Source organism: Cynocephalus volans, chromosome 8 (assembly GCF_027409185.1).
Source record: "Cynocephalus volans isolate mCynVol1 chromosome 8, mCynVol1.pri, whole genome shotgun sequence".
NCBI classification, from domain to species: Eukaryota; Metazoa; Chordata; class Mammalia; order Dermoptera; family Cynocephalidae; genus Cynocephalus; species Cynocephalus volans.
In genome coordinates this window covers 108,422,704-108,445,296 of record NC_084467.1, presented here as the reverse complement: position 1 = coordinate 108,445,296, position 22,593 = coordinate 108,422,704, and the positions used below count along the sequence as shown (strand labels likewise).

At 46.6% G+C, this 22,593-nt stretch overlaps 2 protein-coding genes across 4 annotated transcripts in view; both read right to left on the bottom strand.

The window, feature by feature from the left end:
- Positions 1–4,549: 4,549 nt before the first annotated feature.
- On the bottom strand, positions 4,550–15,898 carry PLEKHO1 (pleckstrin homology domain containing O1). Its single transcript, XM_063106390.1, has 6 exons — positions 15,600–15,898; positions 14,812–14,958; positions 9,889–10,029; positions 9,097–9,201; positions 8,607–8,708; positions 4,550–7,500 (listed from the first exon to the last, which is right to left on the bottom strand). Exons 1-6 carry the CDS (start codon positions 15,627–15,629, stop codon positions 6,796–6,798), a joined length of 1,230 nt encoding a protein of 409 aa, XP_062962460.1. The 5' UTR covers positions 15,630–15,898; the 3' UTR covers positions 4,550–6,795.
- A 4,184-nt stretch (positions 15,899–20,082) lies between these two features.
- Positions 20,083–22,593, bottom strand: part of VPS45 (vacuolar protein sorting 45 homolog) — a 68,287-nt gene continuing 65,776 nt past the window's right edge. The window contains exons 15-16 of one of the 3 annotated variants that reach the window (XM_063104943.1): positions 20,604–20,706; positions 20,083–20,489 (exon numbers count right to left, since the gene is read on the bottom strand). In XM_063104943.1, coding sequence (XP_062961013.1) covers positions 20,619–20,706 — 88 coding nt within the window. In that variant the 3' untranslated portion in view covers positions 20,083–20,489; positions 20,604–20,618. Of the gene's footprint in view, positions 20,707–22,593 lie in introns of all 3 variants that reach the window. The other 2 variants (XM_063104945.1, XM_063104942.1) reach the window with 2 other exon arrangements.

Sequence of the window (22,593 nt, the reverse complement as noted above, 5' to 3'; positions counted from 1 at the left end):
ATAATAGATCCATTCCTGCATGTCTGCTTCCCCAAGCTTTTTAATCCCTTCCTCCACTGCTGGTAATTCAGGCATTTTAACTTTGCTCAGTATAGGCCACGATTTTTTCTAGGCTTCTAGAGCACCCTAATAGTACTTTTGAACTATCTCCTGGGGTCCTTGCTGGAGTGTAAATTCTGTATCCTGAGAGTGCCCCCAAATTAATAAACTCTTTCTTATCCAGTTTTATATGCTGGTATCCTTAAAATCTAGACCCATGGGAACCTCCCCAGCTCCTGCTGGTACATACTGGATATGAGTTCTTTTCCTCCCTTATAAAGTCCATCATGTTCTTGGCTGAATTATGCTGTGACTTAGCCGTAGTTATCATTCTGGCAGCCAGGAGAGGAGATAGAGCAGACCTGGAGCAGACCTCTTGTTGTCCCTACAAGGATGTTGTTGTCTTGTTATCTCCCTAAAAGGGAGAGATCTCTGCACTCTCTTTCCTGGGCAGCAGATGGTACTAGCTCTCAATGGCGGTGGGCTGGGCTGGGCTGCCTTTGTAGTGTATGAGGGTTCAGAGGAATCTGAGAAATCTTCAGGGACATCCACCATCCAAGGAACCAGATGTCCCCATTCCATGTGTCAGGTTTTCTCAACCAAGACTCTGATCTTGGCATGATGGATCTACCTTGGCTGAGGGCTCTAGCTCCCTGCCGCAGTTGTATCAGTTTTTGAAGTTCTGCATCTCTATGAATTTCTCAGCTGGGTCTTCATCTCTTACTGCTCTCCTACTTGCAGGAGATAAAGGCCTCTTTGTAAGCTACCAAAGAGGCCTCTGGCAATCATACTTAGTTTCAATTGTTTGCTAACTGTTTTTCCTTATCTTTCTGTAAGATACCAATCCAATTTAGTAACAACCCGCCAATTCCATTGTCCATTGTTCTCCAGCACTCTTCAATGCCTGAATCGTTTCACTGGTGAGGTGGTTCCCTCCTTCTGATCATTCTCCTAAATTACCACTGGTGAAAGTTTTTTTAGCTGGAGACTATTTGGGGTCTCTACTACTTTTCCTTAAAATTTTGCTTGCAAACTGAAAAGTTTCTAATTCCTCTTTCTTGCAATACCGTATCATCCACAGCTAAGACAAGCCTATTGGTACTTTCAACATTTGCTGGGAAATTTCCTCAGCCACCTCCAACAAGACTATTAGGCACGTTTTCCACAGGTGATAGTTTTGTAAATTATTCCACCACTACAAAGGTATTTCAAAAAGTTCATAGATAAATGGAATTAAAAGATAATACAAATCTTTCTGCGAACTTTTTGAAGACCCCTTGTATGTAACATGGGTGAGCCTTTCTCTAGTGTCGAATAGCAATTTTCTCTCTGCTCATCCAGCCTCTACTAATAGTCTTCTTGCTGTGCTTCCAGCCTATCTGCTGCCTGGTCCACATGTTTTAGGTTTTAATTATGTCAGGATCCCACTTCCAAGAACCAATTTTTGTTTCAGTATCTATTGCTGGGTAACAAATTACCCAAACTTAATGGCTTGAGACAACAATGATTTATTAATTTCTCACAATTCTGAGGGTTGACTGGGTGGTTGGCCCTCTGGTTTTCCTGGTGTGCTTCCTTCAACTGTGTTTGGTTGGAGGCTTGGATAGTGGGATGGATCCATGTGGTTTCAGGGCCTCATTTACCACATGGTCTCATATCAAGGATGCTAGCCTAGGCTTCTTACATGCAGCTGAATTTTAAGAGGGCCAAAGAGTGGAAACTACAAGATCCCTTATGTCCTAAGCTTAGTAATTTACACAATGGCATGTGCTGTTGGTCAAAGTAAGTCACAAGGCAAACCCAGATTCAAGTGAAAGATGGAGAAACAGCAATGCCTTTTGGATGGGAAGAGCAGTAAACTCACATTGCAAAGGAGCATGGGGGGAGGTTGATTCATCAAGGACCATTTAATGATCAACAACACTTAGAAGTTGCCTGTTAGATACCCAGGTAGAGAAGTCAAATATGCACTAGATTATAAATGTCTTGATCCTAGAGGGGCAGGATTTAGGCTGGAGAAATAAATTTGGTAGTCATCAACATACAGATGTGGAGTTTAAGTGACTCTTCCTGCACTCTGGATTCCTGGTTACAGCACATTTACACACTATGGTCTGGACCGTGCATGAGGCATGGTGCTAGCAGGATGCGGCCTTCAGCAGCCAAAGCTGGGTGGAGGTTGGGGGAAGTGGAACCTTCTGTTTTTGAAGTAGCTCTAAGTCCACTTCCCCACTTGCTCACAGAGCATTCCACTGATCCTCTCCTCCCTGCTCCCACCTCCGTACAGCCACAAGCAGTAGGGGTGGAGGTTAGGACAACTGGTCTGCATGCCAAAGACACAGGACAGGAAACTGCTCCATTGCCTTGTTTTGCCACCTAAGAAATGAACCATGGGAGGAAGGGGCTGCTTGATATCATGGTTTTAATATCTTCAAGAAAAAAAACCAAGAATGAGGTTGAGTCTAGTATTTCTGAATGAAAGGGGTGATTTTTGAGCTATCCCAAACCAGGAGCAAAGACAGGGGAGATAACCCCAACTCGTCCAAAGCAGGAAGCAAAGAGAAGTGATTAAGAGTCGGAAACCATGATACAGATAAGAGTTTTAGTGCTACTTGCTTTTCTATGAGTTACTCTGCCTCATATTTTTATGAAAACTGCCTTGTGTCCATCGTTTCTGTAGCTGTACCAACCTCTATGCTTCTGGTAATTTAGGAGGAGTTTGGAATCTATATTCTCCAATTGCTGCTCAACCTTAGTGCGGGGTTCTCTGAACACTTGTTAACTCTCCAAGATCCTATTTTTAAACTGGTCCTGCTAATTTTTGCTTTTCCCATCCTTGCTTCCAACCTCAGTGTTGGGGTGGGGTTGGGGTGAGGCATGTACAAGCTTTTCTGGCTCCATCTCACTTCCTGAGCAGAGCTGGACTGCACTAATTGACCTCGAGGGTCTCAGCTGTGCTAAGTTGGGTGTTTGTTAGATCTCATTAGGCTTGTAATTAGTGCAGGGAATCTAGGTCAGAGGCAACGGGTTGGAGTGATGGTCTCCAGGGGCATGAATAAAGGTGGGGAATAGCAAACAGGTTCCTTATGCTGTGAGTGGGGCGAGCCAGGGACAGAGAACGGTGGGACTCATGTCACCCACACAAATAGACACAGGGTCACGTGCAGAAAGGCGCTCAAACTGTGCTGTGTGTGCGTGTGTGTGTTTGCTCTCGCATTTACTCGGGTTTCCTCCCAACCTCTCCATATATGGTGTGGCTCTCGAGCAGGCTGGGGATTGGCTGCTGTTGTTGGGAGACTGGGCGGTAGGAAGAAAGCACAAAAAGAAATGAACCAGCCTAGGGAAGGGAGTGAGAAGGGGGAGGGGAGGTAGCCGAGCTCCGAGGGTTGCGGAATGGGGCTGGGGCTGCTTGCCGGTGAATTTTAGACAGGGGAGAGATTCTTTGGGACTAGTTTCTGGGGAGAATGAGGTTGGCTGAGGGGCTGGGAAAGTGCGTGCAGAAGGAGGCAAGAGCGATTCCCCTAGGGTCAGACCTCTGAGCTTAGCAGGGCATGGTTTGTGAGGGCTGGAGCACGAGTTAGAGAAACTTGTGGGGTGTGCGTGTGTTTTCTTTCCCCTTTCCCTTTCCCCCTAGACAACCTGTAGCTATGCTGTGGAGGTAGCGTGCAAATTAGCTCGTCCGCTTTTCAGGCCTTCACCTCAGACATTCTTCCTAATGGAGGAAATCAGGACTTATTGGGGAAGAACAGGAAGAGTTGAGGAAAATGTCATTGAAATATGAATCAAGCATTTAGTTCTTTACCTGTTTCTACCCCTCACCCCATTTCAACTCTGCATCCTGAACTTCCCCATCACCGCATCCTAGGGCCTCCCAAAGGAGTTTCCCTTTTCCAGTTTATTTTCGTAAGAAGAGAATATAGTGGAGTAGTTGGGAGGGAGGAAGAATAAATAAACCTTGGAAAATGCCTAGCACCAGCTGTGTGGTGAGAAAGTTGCCCACATAGCCACACAGCTCTCCTTCCCTTAATCCGCCCATTACCACAGAACACAGGCGCTGGGAGGAAGTAGGGGAAATATTGCAGGTAAAGGGATTGGAATGATGGTGTGAAGGAAGAGGGGTGCTGGGAGGAGGGGGAAACTAGGACATATGCATTGCGATCCTCCTGTCACAGTGCCTACGCTCAAGACGCATACTCTTCATTAGCAGACATCATGCTAGTAGCACACCACCAGGAAGCCTGGCTTGTGACAAGCTTTGAAATTCTTGAAGACCAGGGGCCATGCTTCTCTCCCTCTTTATAGCTCTAGCCTTTAGTGCAGTACCTGGCAAGCTCCATCCTTTGAAGAGAGGTATGGGCACAGCCTGTGGCCTGGACCAAGCTTGTGGACTAGGACAAAGTGACAGTGATTACCCATGTTCCCTAGCCCTCATTCAAACTGTGCTCCCACCACCTGAGCTAGCTGTTCATTTCCCACTGAGTCAAACTAACAATAGCAGCCACAGCAGCCATTTAATGAGTCTCAGCAGCCATTTATTGACTGACGGGCAGTTTTCATACATTGTATTTACCCATCCAACAACTCTGCAGTTTGCAGATGAGAAAATTGACAGTCAGAAAGCTTGTATTTTACCCAGGGCCACATAACCAAAACGTGACAGTCAGAATTTGAATCCAGATCTGTCTGGATTCAAAGCTGGGCTCATTTCACCACCTTGTGGCCTGGATGTTCCAGCATTTGCTGGAGAACTGGAAGGTGTTGGTGCTGGAGCCTGAAGGCCCGAGGAGCCCAGTGCCCAGTTCTACTTATTCTCCCAAGGTCCCTGATCTTTCTTTTCACTTCCCCTCACCTGCCATTCTTCTCTCCAGTGTCTTCCTCAATTTTCTGGCTCCCCTGGGAGCCACAGATAATTGTCATGTTGGGATACATATGCCATTCTGGCTTATGTCTTTTTTATGTGGGAGTGACCAGGAAGAAAAAGAGAAAAGGGAAAATGCTGGTAGAATAAAATTAATACACAGACGGAGATTACAAAAATAAAGTATAATTTTAACTCAGACTTTCGATATTTGTGACAATGGACAGCTCTGCTGACTATGCTTTGTTTTGGAGAGTGAAGCCTGTTGGGAGGACAGGAAGTCTGGAGACCTAGGTTCTCTCACCTCATACCTTGGAGAGCCTGGGAATGACACTAAGGTGGCACTCTTGTGTACTTCCTCTCACTCATGATGGACACTTGGTCCTCAGGGAAGAGGCTAGCTTAGGTGACTGCGGGCTAGATCGAGGAAAAATCTTCATGACAGTGAGCGGTGAGAGACTAAAAGAGCAAGAATCCCTCTTCCCTAGAGGTGGTTTAACTTGGAGAGATTCCCTCATCTTGCTCATGTGAGTTGTGAGAGTAATGTCAGAGCAGAATGGGAAATGAAAGGTCTGTGTTTTGACCAAAGGATTTTCCTTCTTTCTCTCCTACCCCATCTTCCTAACATTAGGATCTACACACAATTTGTCTCCATTTCCTTCCCCTTCTCCCGTCTCAGCCCTAGTGAAGTCTACGTTTTGGTTCCTGGAGATGAGAGGAGCTCTAGAGAAGAGGATCAAGAAGCTAGCAAGGGGAACGCTTCAAAGTGTTTTTTTAAAACCCCTCATTTACTTGATTCATGAAGCTCTCTGCCCCCCTATTTCCCCAAATCATTCACATCTTGCCTATTATTAGCCTTGATCTTAGAAACTTCGGAGGAAAGCAGCAAACAAAATGAATCGTGTAGGACTGACCACAGACAAGAAGGCAAGGGGCCTTGGCAGCTCCCTAGGTAGTTAGGAAGGTGGTGGTGTGAGCATAAACATGTTTTTCTAAAGTTGGGGCTTGATGAGTGCTGCAAGAGATGTTTGAGGAAGGACGGGGAGAGGTGACAGGAAACCCTAGGTTGGCTGAAAGAGGAACCTGGACACATTTGGTTTTCCCCTTCATCCTACCCAGCTTGCATCACACATCAGTTTCATTCTTAACTCAGTTCTTCCAGGGGGTCAGCTGTCTCTAGTGCCCCTGTGCCAGGCCCCCGACCCCAGTCAAATGACCAAACCAGTCCTAGTCATCCAAGGTTATATCTTTGAATTGATGTTGGGAAAAGTGTGGGAGACAAAAGGAAGAAACATTTCAAATAAGAAAACCTTGCAGCTCAATCTCAATTAGAGACTGCTATGAGTGAGAAGCCAGTGTCTGGCTGGGGAGATTTTAATTCCACAAATACTCCTCAGGCCTGGGATAAATTTCACTTCTCCTGTGTACACGGACAGGTGGCACTGGCCTTCACGTCCCTAGAACTAGAGTTGGGCAGGTGAAATTTTGCCCTCAGATTGAAAACCTGGAATGGGACATAAGAGAAAACCTCCTCCCTTCACCCTCCCCTCTAAACTTAGAAGCCTCCACACGTACTTGCTATATCTTGGAGGCAGGTGATGTGTGTAAAATGGTCAGGTTGTGTCTTTATTACCATTTCTCTCTTTCTGTCCAGGTGAAAGCTTCTTAATACTGCTGTAGGGGTCACCTCTTCCTCAAGTCTGAGGGAGGGGGTGAGTAAGGAAAGTAGGCGGGGAAAGAAGGGTTGTAGCCCCGGGGGTCAGGCAACAGCAAGAGCAGTGAGTTTGTGTTTTTGTTCTCTTTTTTTCATTGAGGTAAATAAAAAAACTTTATCCTGCAACATTTGCAGATAAGAGTCTGTCCACACCGCCCACAAGTTCCAGACCTTGTCCTCTTCTTCACATCAGGCTCTTCCGGTACTGACTGTGCTGGGTGGTCTGTCTGAGGTGGGAGTCGGGGGGTTGCAGGTCCATCTGTCTGTACAGGTCCCTCAGCTCCCTGACTTCCTGCAGCACCCTCTTCGCCTGGCTCCAATTCGATGACGCCTCTCCCAGCAGCCGCTCTGTCTCCAGCAGCAGCTGCTCTGACTCAGAATCGGGCAGAGACTGAGGGGGGTCCTTGGCCTTTCGCTTCCCATCTCCCAGTCCCTGAACTTCTGCCAGCAGCTCCTGAGTCTTCTCCAGTTTCCTTGCTACCAGGTCCTGGATCCGGGACAGCTGCCCCGGGTGGGGTGGGATGGGGGTTGGGGGATCCTTGGCCTGAAGGTGGAGGGTGCGGGCTGGGGCAGCGTCCCGCTGAGATAGGATCTCCTCTAGAGAGGCGCAGCGGCCTTTCTCTGTGGGGGTCAACTTCTTGGGTGCCTGGGGGGTGTAGGTGGCCCCCTTATCCAGCTTTTCCCAAGGTCGGGGAAAGATGCCTCCCCGGTCTGAGGAGGCCTGGACATGGTCAGAGTCTGCTCTCCGCCGACTGCCTGCAAGCTGGGCCACAGACTTGTCCAGATCTACCCGAAAGCTCTCAGCACAAGAGGTTGGTTCCTCAGGGGAAGGGTCTTCCTCTTGGATCAGGTCCAAGGTCAGCATCCCATCTGAGGTAGAGGTCGCAGCCTGGGGAGGAAGAGGGAGGGAATGAAGGGAGTAAACTGTCAACAGTAGGGGTATCAGGAATGACTGCCTGGAAGACAGATGCACGCTGTGGCCATCTTCCCCAACATGTCTTCCCTGGATGAGAAGCCCTCCACACTTGACTGAGCCCTTCTACTTTATTTACTATTTCTTATTCCTCTGATAGTGATCTGAACTTCCTTTATTTTTCTGTGACTTAAAGTAATTTCTCCTGCTTGTTTCCCATAGTCTCCACTCTCCCATAAGCCTCCTGAGCAGTGTCTTCTTTCTCTGTATGGTGGACTGTGAGCATCAAATTGGGTTTGACGCACACAGGATGCTCGCCACGTAACTGTCCTCCCCATCTGCATCCTCTGAGCCACACACCTCATCTCCCTCTGCCTTATAATTAAAATTGTTCAGTTATTTCCAGATATAAGAAAAATTTAAATAGTGATCAGGGTATTCACAAGGGATTAGGGTGGTTACACATATGTTGTTTTGATCATTTCTCACAGCAACCTTTCAAGGAAGGCATGATTATCGCCCCCTTTTACAGTTGGAGACATGCAGCTTCAGAGAATCACAAAGATAGTTAACTGCAAAGCGAGGTTCCAGCTCAGGTTCTGTCCAACTCCTAAGCCTACGTCCTTTCTACTATACCTGACTGCCTTTCTCCCTGGAGACGTAAAGCTCAGAGGAGTGAAAGAAACCACTACTCTGTGTGATACAAGGGTTCACCGTGACCCTTCCTCCTCTGAATGACTGTGGCACTTAATGTTGTTATCCACCATACAGTAGCTTCTACTGTCTTGAACAGTATTCAACTCTTCTATTTTTCACTCTCCTGTGAGTATATCTCGTTTTCCCCAAAAGGTGATAAAATTATTGAGAAGAGGTTACTTTTGAACTCATAGTAGGTGCTGAATAGATATTTTTGATTTAGAGGAGTCAGGTGGGGACATAGGGCAGAGGGACTTCCCTAGCCTTTGATCTTGGTACCCAGGAGGCCTCCTGCCACTGCCTCTGGTGGTACACAGCTCTGTCTGAGATGGACTGACATGGAATTGGCCCTTTGGCAATTTTTACATTCTTTCAGTCTTACATACCACGGCCATTAGGTGTCCCCGAGTTGGGGGGCGGCGGGAGTGTTGGATTTTTGCCCTGTCTCGAGTTGGGTGGGCGAGATAGCTGTCCTCTTCAACGGTGACCTGAAGAGATGGACTGTGAGTCATGGGTGCTCTTCCGAGAGACTCTGTCCCAACCCAGCATACCCCAAGGCCTGAACATGCCTGGACTGGGAGATAAATCTACCCCATTAACTGCTCTAAGCAGAGCCATGGCGAAGAGATTTATTGGACATGAAGAGGCTCCTTAAGCTGACCATGACAGGCTCATGCATCGTGAAGTGGGGAAGAGAAGTTGGCAGAAAAGACTTAGATAGAAGGTAGAGGAGAATAGGGTTTTCAAAAGGGAGATAAGGAAGTAGAGCTGATGAGGGAGCAAGTAAACGGGGCCCACATAATAATCCCCCCTCTGGTGAGTCACAGCTGTCCCCTCTGCCCCAGGACCCCTCTCCCTACAATGAGCCCTCCTGACCTCATCCAAGATGCGGTTCTTGGCTCGGGTGATGGCAGAGTTGAGGGCATTGATCCACGATTCCTTCTCTTCTGGACTCACTGCCAGGAAGATCAGGTTGGGTGCCTGTGAGGGGAAGATTCTTGTTTCAGCCAGGGTTTTAGAGTTGGTGCCTCACCTTGACAGTGAAGAAATAAGAAATTATAATCTCATTCTCCCAGACCCAGCCCTTAGAAGAAAGACTCTGCTTCTGGAGTGAAACCCAGCCTCTATTCTTGCAAAATTCCACAGCTCGGAAGTTGTTTTAGAAAGGGCCAAGGAAGAGCTAAGAAGAGTACTGGATATTAACATGGCACTGAAGATAATTAGAGGAGGTTTGACAAAGGACAGGTATTAAAATAAAGATCTTTAAATGTTTGAAGAGATAGAATGTGACAGGAACAACTTCCCTGGGTCCTCAGAGAAATTAGACTCAGAACTTCAGGGTATGGGGACCGGTGATTTTCTCCCAACATGTGTGCATGTGTGTGTATATGTGCGCGCGCATGTGTGTGTGTGTGTTTAAGAGAGAGAGATAAATAGAGAGAGAGATAGAGATAAATATGATCTTTGTGGCTTAACAGGTTAAGGCTGGTCTGCTGGAGGGAAGGAAATAGCCACATTATTCTCAGGTGAAATAATAAAAGCCAAGAGAGCAACTCAGGGTCTTTGAGCCAAGACCCCTGAGAAAGAGGACCTGAAGAGGAAGGAATTCTCTGCTGTCCCTCCCCTCCCCTCTGTCACTGTTCCAGTGGCCAAGGTGGAGAAACATACCATGTTACCGGGTTGTTTGGAGTGGGCAAGAGTAAACTTGCTGTGATTTTTCTTGCTCCTGCTCTTAGATTTCCGGAGCTCTTCACACTTGTCATAGTCACTCAGGTCAAACACCTCTTGAATATTTTTCTCATCTTTTACCTAGAGGAGGGTTGGGGGTGAAGTGAGGCAGCTAAAATTATTTAGCTCCTCCCATTGGTCTAAACTAACAAACCATTAGTTTAGACCAGTCTTCAGAAGAAGCCCGAGGAAAGGGAGAGGTGACAGGACAGGAAAGTCTTACCCAAGGCCTACAAAGACATCTGACATCTGAGGACAGGACTGGAGTAGCCCCAAGTCCTGACTGCTCAGGGTGGTTTCTGTTTAAACCCCTCATCCTCACTCTCCTCAGCCAAGCTACCAGTTCCAGGCCCCAGTATGCTTCTCTTCACCCATGACCTCCTCTGTTCCTAAAAGGACATGGCTTATTTGTCCTAAAAAGGCTCATGTCCTTAAAGGGACATGATGAATAGGTTGATCCAGTCATCCTTAAGCAAGCAAGACCTGGATGGCCCCTGAGGTCCAAAGGAAGAAGATAAAGGCAGGCCAGGATCAGAGGATGTCTGGAGGGAACAGAGCTGCCTCTGGCCTCCCCAGTCTTATGTTTACACTGTGACGTTCTCCCCCCACCCTGCTACCTCCTCTAATATGCATTATTATCAAGAGACTCATCTACTGCGTTCTCTTCAGAAGCATCATCACCATAGGAACAGCAGACCCCTGGGTTCAGTTGGTTCATACAAGCTGAAAAATACAACTGCATTCCTACCTCTCCTTACTCACTCCATGGTACTATGACAATCCAACCTAATTCCTCCACACATGAAAAGCCATTTAATTCATCCACCTATCTCTAGGCAAGGAGGCACTTAGACTCTCCCTGGAAGACTACATATGAGACTTGGAAAAAAGTATCCTGTTACCTCTTTCTGTTACTCCAGTTTGAGAGCTCAAGCCCCCTTATTGCCAGGAAGCTCTTCCTTGTATACAAACTTAGCCCTTCCTGCTGTAGCACGTCTTGCACTCTGATTCTACCTTTCAGCAGCTTCAACCAATGTTTGGCTCTTAACGCTCTTGCTGAAACTCTAAGCAGAGACCACAGTTCTATCTACATCCTCCAACCCCAACCAACCTTTTCTGAAGGTCACAAATCAAATTCCCTTAACATTTCCTTAAGGGTCCATTCTAAACCTCTCAGGACTTTTTCTTCTTTCCCCTAAAGTGGTGTTCCCTATAGCTCTGGTACTCTGAAGCAGTGGCTTATGGATTTGTCTTGGCTTGCAAGGACCAAAGTTACAGAGAGGAGACTTAGTTACTGGCCCAGACAGAGCAGTCTGTTCACCTTCTGTTACTTGAGCCCCACGTTGGAATACTCCTGGAATGACTTGGTCATGTTTTCCTGGCATGAGAAATGAAAACCACCAGCACTTGTCCTGTTAAAACTAAACAGATAAGGGCTGGCCGATTAGCTCTTGGGTAGAGCACAGTGTTATAATACCAACATCAAGGGTTCCGATCTCCATACTGGCCAGCCGCAAAACAAACCAAACCCAAACATATAAGAGTAGACTCGCTTCTTCTTTGAAAGACATCTACCCTCCCTGATGAATTATTTCACAAAAAAGCTGTCGCTTCCCAAGCTCTGGAATAGGAATATGTGTGTGAATGTGACCTCATCTATCGTCCTGGTTCTTGTCAACTTTGAAGTGGGGAAGTGTTTCTCTCCTCCTTTCCCCGCCCATCTATAGTCTTGTACCTGCCCATCCTTCTGAATTGCTGCTGGACCCAGGGGGCTAATGACAGATGAGAACAGATGATCATACAGCCCTATTCAGGTGAATGACTGCTCATACATCTATTAGGGTACTTCAACAAGTTCACGGAAAGATTCACATTATCTTTTAATTCTATTTTTCCATGAACTTTTTGAAGTACCCTTTTACCTCCATTCGTTTCAGCAAGGCTTGGCTCCTCCAGGGCTCTCCCCTTTCCAGGGCTCCCTGGCTTTGAGCTGGGAAGTGACCAGAATCCTTGAAGGATTATGGGTGGAGGTGGGACAAGGTGCTGGCAAGGGGTGTCCGAGAACAATTCCCAGAAACATGCGGCAGGGATGTAGGATGATGCATCATCCCTCCTCTTCCCTTCCTTCCCGGAGTTGAAGACTATCAGCAGAGGCCAAAAACCTTGGACAGGAAAGTGCTGGGTGTGTATATGTAGCCAGGGGAAGAGAGTAATTTGTTCTATTTTCCTTAGGGGAAGAGAAGGGAGTTATTCTGGCTTGGACACAGGCTGATAAGGAGCTCTGGGGAGCAGGAGACATTGACAGAGGTGAGCCCTTGGTAGGGAGGGGGTTGGAGACAGGCGAGGCAAGCAGTAGGACAAATATATTTCAGTGCCCAGGGAAGACAGACAACCCCGGGAGCCTTGTTCTTCACTGTACTGTTCCCCCACCCTGCCATCTAATTCTCCAAATTTCATTTATAATTACCCATGTTCCAAGTCAACCTTCCTTTTCCAATTCTTTGTCCTTGGCCCCCAAGGAAAGGGACTGCCCCACCCTCCACTTGCCAAAAGAGTTGTCCAGAACCCAATTTCCTTTACCACAAGGTCTCCCTAAGGTCTAGCTCTGTTCCTATACATCAGCACTTAATCATAAGATGCCCCAGCCCTCTCTGAGAAAGCGTGCCCTTTGATAGAGAATGAGGAAAATGACTGACTACAAACAGAAGGAATTCTATGGTGGATGCAGTTGTGAAAGACCCTGTCTTTATGAAGGGAAGTAACAAAAAAAGATTGGTGCAAATTCTTGGAGAGAGGGTTAGGAATTTTCCTGCATTAACACATAAATTATAAACATTATACTACGCTTTATTTTTTATTTATTTATTTATTTATTTTAAAAGATGACCGGTAAGGGGATCTTAACCCTTGACTTGGTGTTGTCAGCACCACGCTCAGCCAGTGAGCGAACCGGTCATCCATATATGGGATCTGAACCCGGGGCCTTGGTTCTATCAGCACCGCACTCTCCCGAGTGAGCCACGGGCCGGCCCTATACTATGCTTTAAAAAAAAAAAATCTTGACCCTATTAGCTCTGGAGCTTTTGGGAAGTGGGCAGAATAAAGCCTAGAGTCCCCTGTCAGTTTTACATTTAACCCAGGCCCATCATAGCATGGAAAGTGGCTAAAAGAAGAGTAACATTAACATGCTCGGTTCCTCTTTTCTATGCCCTTCCGAGCAGGGGGCAGTTGGCACTGAGACCAGTCAGATGCTCCTGACTCATAGGACACCAGGCATCCTAGGCTGAGGTCATTCCATCCTTCCCCGCACTATCTCTGTACCCCTTCCTCCACAAACAAAAATCAACTACACTCTTTTGCCCTAGACCCTGCTCTTTGGGCAAGTACAAGAAAAAAATGTTTTGTTCCTTCCACCCTTTCACTGTTCTCCTGTTTCTCTTTGACGTGCAGGAAGCTCTCCCTGATTGCTCACTAGTTTCCTGCCATTCTGAAATTCCAGGAAGACAGGAGATACACTTTGACGCCTGCATTTTTTTTTTTTTTTAACTGTAAAGCCAGGAAATTGTGGAGAAAACTTTCTGTAGGATTTGTGATTGGGTATAGGTGACTTAAAAATAAATTCTCCTGTCAAAGTCTTGTCTCACCTTACTCCTAATACTCTCTATCACCAAGTTCCTAGCACGGTGTAAACAGTGAGGTTTAAACATCCTTAAGAGGGACCTCGTTGGCTCTGGCTTGGCTTAGTTTTTCCCCAGCTGCCTCAGTAGATGCTTTTCTCAGATGAGTGCTTTCTCTTGTACTGTGTATCTGTTTCAGTACCATAAAAGGATTTATTTACCTAAATATGATCTAGTGAATAAGAATGTCCACTGCAGAAAGCAGAAGTAGTTAGAACTCAGGGAGGACTTCCCGTCAGCCCTGGGTGAGGGAACACAGGATAGTCTCCCAGGCTGCACAGTCACAGAAGTAGGGATTGGAATGACTTCTAACCCATGGGGGCAATTCCAACTTCTCAACATTACTATGTGTTATTGATCCCAACAGCTATGGAAAAAAGGGAGAGGAGTCTGGATGCAATGATCTGGGCTCAGGTTCTGACCCAGCGTGGACTATGGTTTTCATGGCTAACTATAGAGCCCAAACTATCCAGAGACATACAGGGCTTCCTAATTCCATTTTTTTCTCTTCTGATACAAATGGGGGGTGGTGGGGGTGGGCAGGAAGGGGGTGGAACATGAGTTCTTTGCCTTTTTAAGAAGCGCAGTGGGGGGTGGAGAACAGAAAGCATCAGTGGTTAGGAACATTGGCTTCGACAAAAATAACCCCCTGCCACTCACAGATACTCTACCCGAGGTCATAGGAGACTGGCCCTGGGTCGTATGTGTGTTTTCTATGGCTCGGGGCGACTGCAATGCTGCTATGACCAGTGTATGGCTCTGCTACAGACAGGAAAGGGAAGGCTGGGGTGGCGGGCAGGAAGGGGTGGGGGAATAAGCTGAACAGAGTGTCTCGGCAGCGACAGCAAAGAAAAAAAAATTCCTATATTCAGGCGGCCAGGATAGGGCAGGAGGTAGCAGGGGACACTGAGAACTTCTGAGACATCTTGGGAGAAGATTATCATTGTTGTCGGAAAGATATTTGCAAAGAACGAACATTAAATAAGAGGCAAACTCAACTTTTAATTCTCACTCAGATTTTCTCCCTAAAAGGTGACCTTTCTCTGCAGATAAGACGGGGTGGTAGAGACTAATCAGACCACTGAACTTGGAGTAGGGGGAAGACTAGAGGTAGATGAGTCCCCTGTGGAGAGGCAAAGTGAAAAATATGAGAAAACAGGGATAGTTAGAGGCAAAGGGCACCTACCTCCTTCTCAGAAATGTAGAGCTGGTCGCCTTTCAGCATCACATAGCGGTTTTTCCAAATCTCCCTGAAAATCCCTTTCCCGCAGAATTTCCGGACCCAGCCGACCTTCTCAGGCGGTGCAGACGGATGATTTCCATCCTGAGGCCCCTGCCCAGGGGCAAGACAAGAACCAGCCGGTTAGGCGGCTGTGGCTTTTCCTGCTCTCCGCCGTTCCTCACGGCCTCCTCGGTTCCCCTCTGTCCCCGGGGGCTGGAGTCGGGGAGCCCAAGGCTGCCTCGCCACTTCTCCAAGGGTTTTCACTCGGCGGAACTCTCTCCCCCTCGCTCCCCTCCCCCGTCTCCCCAATAAACAACCGAAACCGGGAGAGGAAGGGGCTCGGGCCGGCCGAGCGCAGCGGCGGCTCTCAGGGTTTCCTCCCAAGCCCCCCGGCCGCTGTCCTCGCGGCGCCGGGACTAACGGCATTTTATTTCATTTCTCATTGTCTTCTCGCCGCCGCAGAGCGCGGTGCACGCGGCTGCCCAGGGGAGCGGAGGGAGGGTGCGGGTCGGGGGGAAACTGAGCCGAGGTAACCCCCCAGCGCACGTAAACAAACAAAGCCCCCGCGGCGCCTGGCCGCGGGCAGGGGCGGGGGGCGCGGGCCGAGGCGGGCGGGGCGGGGCGGGGCGCGGCCGGGCTGGGGCTCCGCGCAGGCCGCCCCGGCGCCCGCCCGCCCGCTCGCGGCCCCGACGGGGCGGGGGTCGTCGGAGCACAGAGTCGGCCGCGGCCGCGGGGCCGGCGGGCGCACTCACCCTCTTAGTGGAATTGTTCTTCTTCATCATTCCGGGTGCGCGCGGGGCGACGGCCGAGGGGCGGCCCCGCGTCGGGGGCCGAGGCCGCTTCGAGGGGCTCCTTGCCAGCGGGAGGGGGTCGGAGATGCCCGGGCGCCGCCGCCGCCGCTCCCTCCCTCTCCCGGACTCTCCCCTTCTTTGTAGCTCCGGTTACACTAAAGGCCGGCCTCCCTCGCACTCGCACTCGCACACACACGCACGCCCGCTCCCCGCCCCTCGGCGCCCTCCATCCCGGCGCCCACGCGGCCCGGGCCCCCGAGCGCGTCCCCGCCGCCCGCCGCCCGCCGCCCGGCCCGGCGCGGCCGCTCCCCCGGCCCGGCGCGCTGTGGGCGGCCCAGCCCGCGCCCCGCAGCTCCATCGCGCCCCGCTGACGTTGCGAGTTCAGAATAAAGGGCGAATCGCGGAGCCGCAGCGGAGCGCTCCCCCGCCCCTCCTTTGTTTCCGCCTCGCTGAGGGTAAAGAAGGCAGCCCCTACCCCAGCCGGAGGACGGCTCCTAGGGGGCAAGCACCGGGCTCGGACCGACAGCCGGAGCGAGGGGGAGCCCGAGAGACGGACCGGTCGAGGGACGCAGCCGAGCACACCGAGTGGATAACAGAGAGACGTACAGATTTATGAGGACCGGAGACAGCCAGGATCGAGAGCGTCTCCCTCCCAAACCTAAAACAAAAACAGGAGTGCGAGCTGGCAGGGCGCGTCACCGAGAACTGGCGTCAGGAACTCGCGCTCCCTAGGTAGCAGAGTGGCCTGGGTAGGTCAAACGTTGGGGAAAAGTTAGGCTTCGGAGGTATCGACGTATTGGGTGATTAGGTGGGAGGGAAGTTCATGTTCCAATTTACAAAGCCTCAGGCCTTATTTGAGCCGCAGAATTGCCCTAAGTGAGGTGGACATTATGATTTCCATTTCACGGGGAGAAAAGTGAGACTCAGTGGCTGAGAGATTTGCAGACACACGCTGTATAAGTGCTGGCAGGAATAGAACTCTCTTATCTCCAAAGCCACGATCCCTTATACCAAGTGGCTTTAAAGATAAGCTACAGGTGAGGCTTCCTTCTTCCTGGGTATCTTTCTTCACTGCACTGACATGTGAAAATCCCATTCTACCTACAGCACTGGAGTCCAGAGAGGGAAGGGCTTCATGCCCGAAGGATGCTCTGCCTGGGGTAACCCCTGCTGATCCCTCCTATACCAGATCTGCCTCGGAGCCTACGGTACACACCTTAGTTACTTCATGTTTCAGTACATATTTGATGGGAAGAGGGGAGTCAGGAAACCCAAGTTTGGCCATTGGCTTCGTCACCACTCAGTGGTGTTTGGTCGTCACTGCCTTTCTTTAAGCCTCTGTTTCTCCACATATTAAATGGTGAGGGATGAACTGCCATTTCCATCAACAAGAAAAGTTAGGGGAATGTATGAGACGACCCGTGAAAGTCCTTTGAAGATAGAAGTATTGTCCTCTAAGGCTAATTATGAAATAATAATAAGTTAGTAAACACATTGCCTGGCATGTGGTAGGCACCCAATAACCACAAACCAATAAAAATCCCTGTCACAGAGGAGCAGGAAAAAGGAAAAACCCTTTTTCTGGAGATGTCTCAAGATAGAAGAAAGTGTTGGTTAAATTTGTGGTTTAAGGGATGGAGAGAATGTTTGGGCTCCTTCTGGTATCTTTCAAATGAAGGAGGGGCTCCCAGCCCCACCTTACTATTCCCAGCCCCACCTTTCTTCCTAATCCAATAACAGTCCTCTCAACCTCTTTCCATCAATCATACTAATTAGTTTCTCTATTTTAGACTGAAACATAACTTTATCCTTTCAAAATGCTATTATGTCATTTCTTTAAATCTTTAATGCCACCTTGTGAGGTATGTAGAATAAGTATTAATATTCCTACGCAGAAAATGAGGAAACACGGCCTGGCAAATCAACTGACTTGCCCAAGTTCACACAAGTTACTGGCTAAATGGATTAGAATGCAGGCTTTGTGGCTCCAGTCTACTGTTTTAGACTTTGTACACTCACTCACACTCACTCTCTCTCTCTCTCTCTCTCTCTCTCTCTCTCCCCCCAAACCATCCTTCCTACCATATCTATGAGGTGTCTTCAAAAAGTTCATGGAAAGATTTGTATTATCTCTTAATTCTGTTTTTCCAGGAACTTTTGGAAGTACCCTCATATTTTCTTCCCCCTCCCACCCGTTTAAAAAGTCATGGAAAAAGAATGGGAAAATCCACGATATCTTCATATGTGAGGAAGCAAGATGTCCCAACGTAGTGGTAAGGAAACTATCCTGCATGATCTTTTGAGGACTTGCTGGCCAGGCAGATAGGAGTAGTTTGGATTTAGTTTAAGGAGATTCTGGTTTATGGGAAAAAAGCAATTCATGACTTGCCCCATGAATTACTTTTCCCAGTAGCTTTCATTTAGTTAACAAATATTAGAGTGCCTCCATACACAAGGTACTGAGCTCCTTAGGCACTGCTTCAGACAGGAGCTAGAGCTCTGAGAAACATCAGGCAGGGACTGATAAAAAATAAAAATCCTATGAAGTAATTTTCAGATTCCAGAGCAGATGCACGTGGGTTGCAGAACCTTCCCTGCCTGTCTGCTCCTTAAGATGTTACATAAATCTCTGGCATTCTCTCTCTCCCTCCCTCTCTTTCTCTGTGTTTCTCTGTCTCTCTCTCTCTCCCACATTAACCTGCATGACCGCACTGCTTCAACGTATTGTCCTGCTCCTATCTTGATTTCTTTCTCACCAGAGGAATCTCATGGCACCTGAATTGAAATCAATGACGAACTGTTTTGCAAAGACCAATGCTTAAGTGAGAAATCTGAGTAAGAACTTATTGGTTCCTTTAAATGTTTTTATAGCACTGTTTCCTCAGTGAGCTTGACACTACCACACACAAACCACAAAAATAACTCAAGCCAATTACTTTCTTCAGTGGAGGTAAGATACTGGGAGGACTCATGATGGGGTTACCTCCCTAACTACATCCATGGAAAAGACACCACTGCCAGTAGTTTTATTCTTCAGTTGAATACTTTACAAGTAACTCCATTTAAGGAAGAAAGAAGGGAGCTATCAGAGAAAAAGTTGTGAATTGCCAACTGCAAGTTTAGTGGGCAGAAAATGTTATCCAAACAGTTGTTTAAAAGCAAATATCCTTGGCTTTTTTAGAGCAAATGGGACAAAGAGGTTTTGACTAGGGCATTTCAATCTGTGGGGGAGAGGGTTATTAAAAGTATACAAGACCTTAATTGAAATGATATTTTTAAAGGGGGGAAAAATTAAAGGGCCAGTAATAATGGAATCAGCTCTGTAACCCTTACATAAAAATAGGAGTCTTTAGTTCTTAATAAAGAACTGCCAACTTCTGTCATCAAACACTGTGTACAGGTTGGGCTCATTTCTTAGACTTCTTGATATTGTTAGCACAGATATTCCTGCTCGGAGGAAGGAAGTTTCCATTTATTTGAAAAGACTGTATAATTTGAAAAATGCTGCATTTAAAATATTGCCTCCCCAAGTGCAGGCTGTCTCAAAGACTTATAAAAAATGAAGAATTAAAAAAGCGATCAGAAGGATCCACAAAAAAAAAAAAAAAAAAAGGAAGAAAAGAACTTGGGTCTTAGGTATAATATGCACAGAAGCCAAAGAGCTTCACATGAGTGTGTGTAAAGAAACAACAGACGAGAGCTGGGAGGAATGAAAATGGACAGAATGACCTTTCAGCTTTCCCCTCCATTTCCTGAACTGCTGATTAGTGCAGGGGGAGGGTTGACAAGAATCCAATCATTTTGTTTAGAGATTCTGTATGCACAACTTGGAGACAGGAACTGATCCTATTTACTATTATTAGTCAAATTTTATTGAGTCATTACTGTGTACCAGACAACGGTTTACATATATTATCTCCTCTCATTAAATCCTTACAATCCTATGAGAAAGGCACTATTTTATAGATGAGGAAGCTGAGCCACAAAGACATTAATATTCCCAAAGGCACATCAATGTGATATAGATTTGACCCTAGGCTGTCTGACGCTAGAGAATATTTATCAACATGTAAGTTAAACACACACACACACACACACACACACACAGAGAGAGAGAGAGAGAGAGAGGGAAAGAGAGAGAGAGAGAGAGAACCAGGGAGGGATTGTGCTATGGAATTTTTGCTATGATGATTTAAGGATGCCTTAATTTCTTGGCATTAATGATACCATCACTTTCTTCTGCTGTCACTAGAGGTGAAATTGACACCAGAATTTATTATTTGCCTTGACATACTTTAAATATCCTTCTGGTAGAGGCAGTGCCTTCATTATGTTTGGTATAAAGCCAGCTCATGCCCCACCTCATTACTTCCCATACACTAACCCCAAAGAAATAAAACCAAATCACTTATATATTTTCACAAAATGGATTTTTATTGCAGTCATACATGGTTTCTCTATGCCACAGAAAATTGCAATGTATGGACAAATAATTTTTTGGATGGTTCTCTAAAGAAACGTGAGTTTTCAGAAATGGGTTATGCAGCAATGTGGTTAATGAAAAGTAAAAAGGGTCAAGGGAAGAAAGAGGAAATTGAGGAGTGCAGCATGTGCATCAAATGATTACTTTTAAAACCCCTCTAGGCTCTGATAGCCCTTTCCCCAAGTAAGATCCCAACAAAATTCGTCAGAAACTGAAGTGATTGTATTATCAAATACACAAAGAATACATTTATTTACTGGATAAAGAAACCATGAGAAAAGTGGGTTGGGATGGGCTCACACTTATTCTCAGCTCATCAACTGGGAGTCTTGGTGTCTGTGCCAACAGTTCGGTTATCAGCAGGCTACCTGGAGATGAGTTACAACAATAAGCACAAAGCCCGAAGCTTCTCTACAACACCTCTGGTTAGTGGGGAAAGCCTGCAGCAGGTGCAGGAGGGGAAGCTGTGCCATTTTCCCCACCTGTCTATCACCATTTCATCTTCTACTTGCTGACCTCAATGTGGCTTGAGAGCTCTCCTTGCTTCGGCTGTGCAGTCCAGAAGCCAGGACTTCCTCTAGGAAACTGACAAGTAGATTTGAGGTTACTTAAAGGAAAAACAAAATCATCTCCAAAAATAGAATATCTTGCTCATGACACCTAACTAGATGAAAGGACATCAAGAACAGTATGCAAGAAGTACTGGTCTGATATTTGGGTGTAGAATAGAAGCATCACTTGAGCATTGAAACACCCAGAGTAGAAGGAGAGCCCCTTTGTGGTTTCCTCCAGGGTCCTCACTGTGTTTTTTAGGATTAAACTTGTAAGATCTGTTAAGACAAATATTGCAAGTTCGAAATTTCTAGTTAGGAACCCAGAATTTTTGAGGGCAAGGCCACTATATTAACTCAGGACCATGTTTTTTTTTTTTTTTTTTTTTAATTGCAACATAGTTGATTGTACATATCTGTGGGGTATGGAATTGAATTTCAATACCTGTGTACAATATGTGATGATCAAATCAGAATAATCAATATATTCAACATTATACAATGTAATCGTTTTTCATGGCCCTTTACCAATTCCTTCCTTACCCCCCTCTCCTCTCTCCCTTTCCTACCTTTAGTAGCCTCTGTTCTGTTCTCTCCTTTTGAAAGTTCTTCATACTATTGTGATTGTTTTCTTTTCTTTCTTTTTAAAATGTATTTGTTTACTTTTTTTAGCTCACACTTATGAGTGAGGACATGCAGTATTTCTATTTCTGTGCCTGGCTTATTTCACTTAACATAGTTTTCTCTATGTTCATCCACGTTGCTGTGAATGGGAGAATTTCATTCTTTTTAAAGGCAGAGTAATATTCCATTGTATATATATATACCACAGTAGTCCAATGGACATTTAGGTTGGTTCCATATCTTGGCTATTATAAATAGAGCTGCAATAAACATGGGAGTGCAGGTATCCCTTTGACATGATGATTTCCATTCCTTTGGGTATACACCCAACAGTGGGATTGTTGGATCATATGGCAGTTATATCTGTAGTTGTTTGAGGAACCTCCATATCGTTTTCCACAGTGGCTGTACCAATTTACAGTCTCACCAACAGTGTAGGAGAGGTCCCCTTTCTCTGCATCCTCGCCAGCATTTGTTATTCTCTGTCTTTTTGATAACAGCCAGTCTAACTGGGCAGAGATGATATCTCAATGTGGTTTTGATTTGTATTTCCCCATGCCGCATAGTATCACACAGTACTGCCTCTCACTTGTCTGGTTCTCTCTCCCACAGAGCAGCCTATGTGGCATCCATGCCCTACCACTCAGTGTTCCTAAGCATGTCATGAGCTTTCATATCTTCATGCTTTGCCTCTTACTATGTCGTTTATCTGAAATGTAAGGCTATCCCTTTTCTGTCTTTTGAAATCTTTTTTATCCTTTAAGGATTAAAAATCACTTTTTCTGCAAAGCCTTTCCAGACCTCTCCATGCTGAACTAATCACTCCCATCAACAGTCTTAGTGCTATTTTAGCACCGTATTATTATTAACTAAGGATAGTATATATTGTCAAAGTAGACCATGAGCTCCTTAGGGTGGGAGTAAGTCTTACTCAGCTTGGATCTTCAGGGCTTAGCACAGAGGTACCCAGTAAATGTAGCTGGATGAATAAATTAAAATAGCTACCCCTTGGCAAGAGAGACTTCTCTATAATATAGGGGTTATTTGGATGGCATTTGTAAGCATGTTCAGGATTCTCTCAGCGAGAGACAGATCTAGAACAGACAGAGGATTGGAGGAATGACCTTATTATTACCATTTTTTTTGCAGTTTTATACCTGGAAGATTCTGGGCTTGAAGGATTTAAATTCTAAGATCATTTGCAAAAGAAAAAAATAGTGAAGTAGAAGGAAAGGAGTAGAAGCTAAGCTCATTTATTATTCTACTGAAGTACAGGCACTTCTGTCTGTCTGGCCTG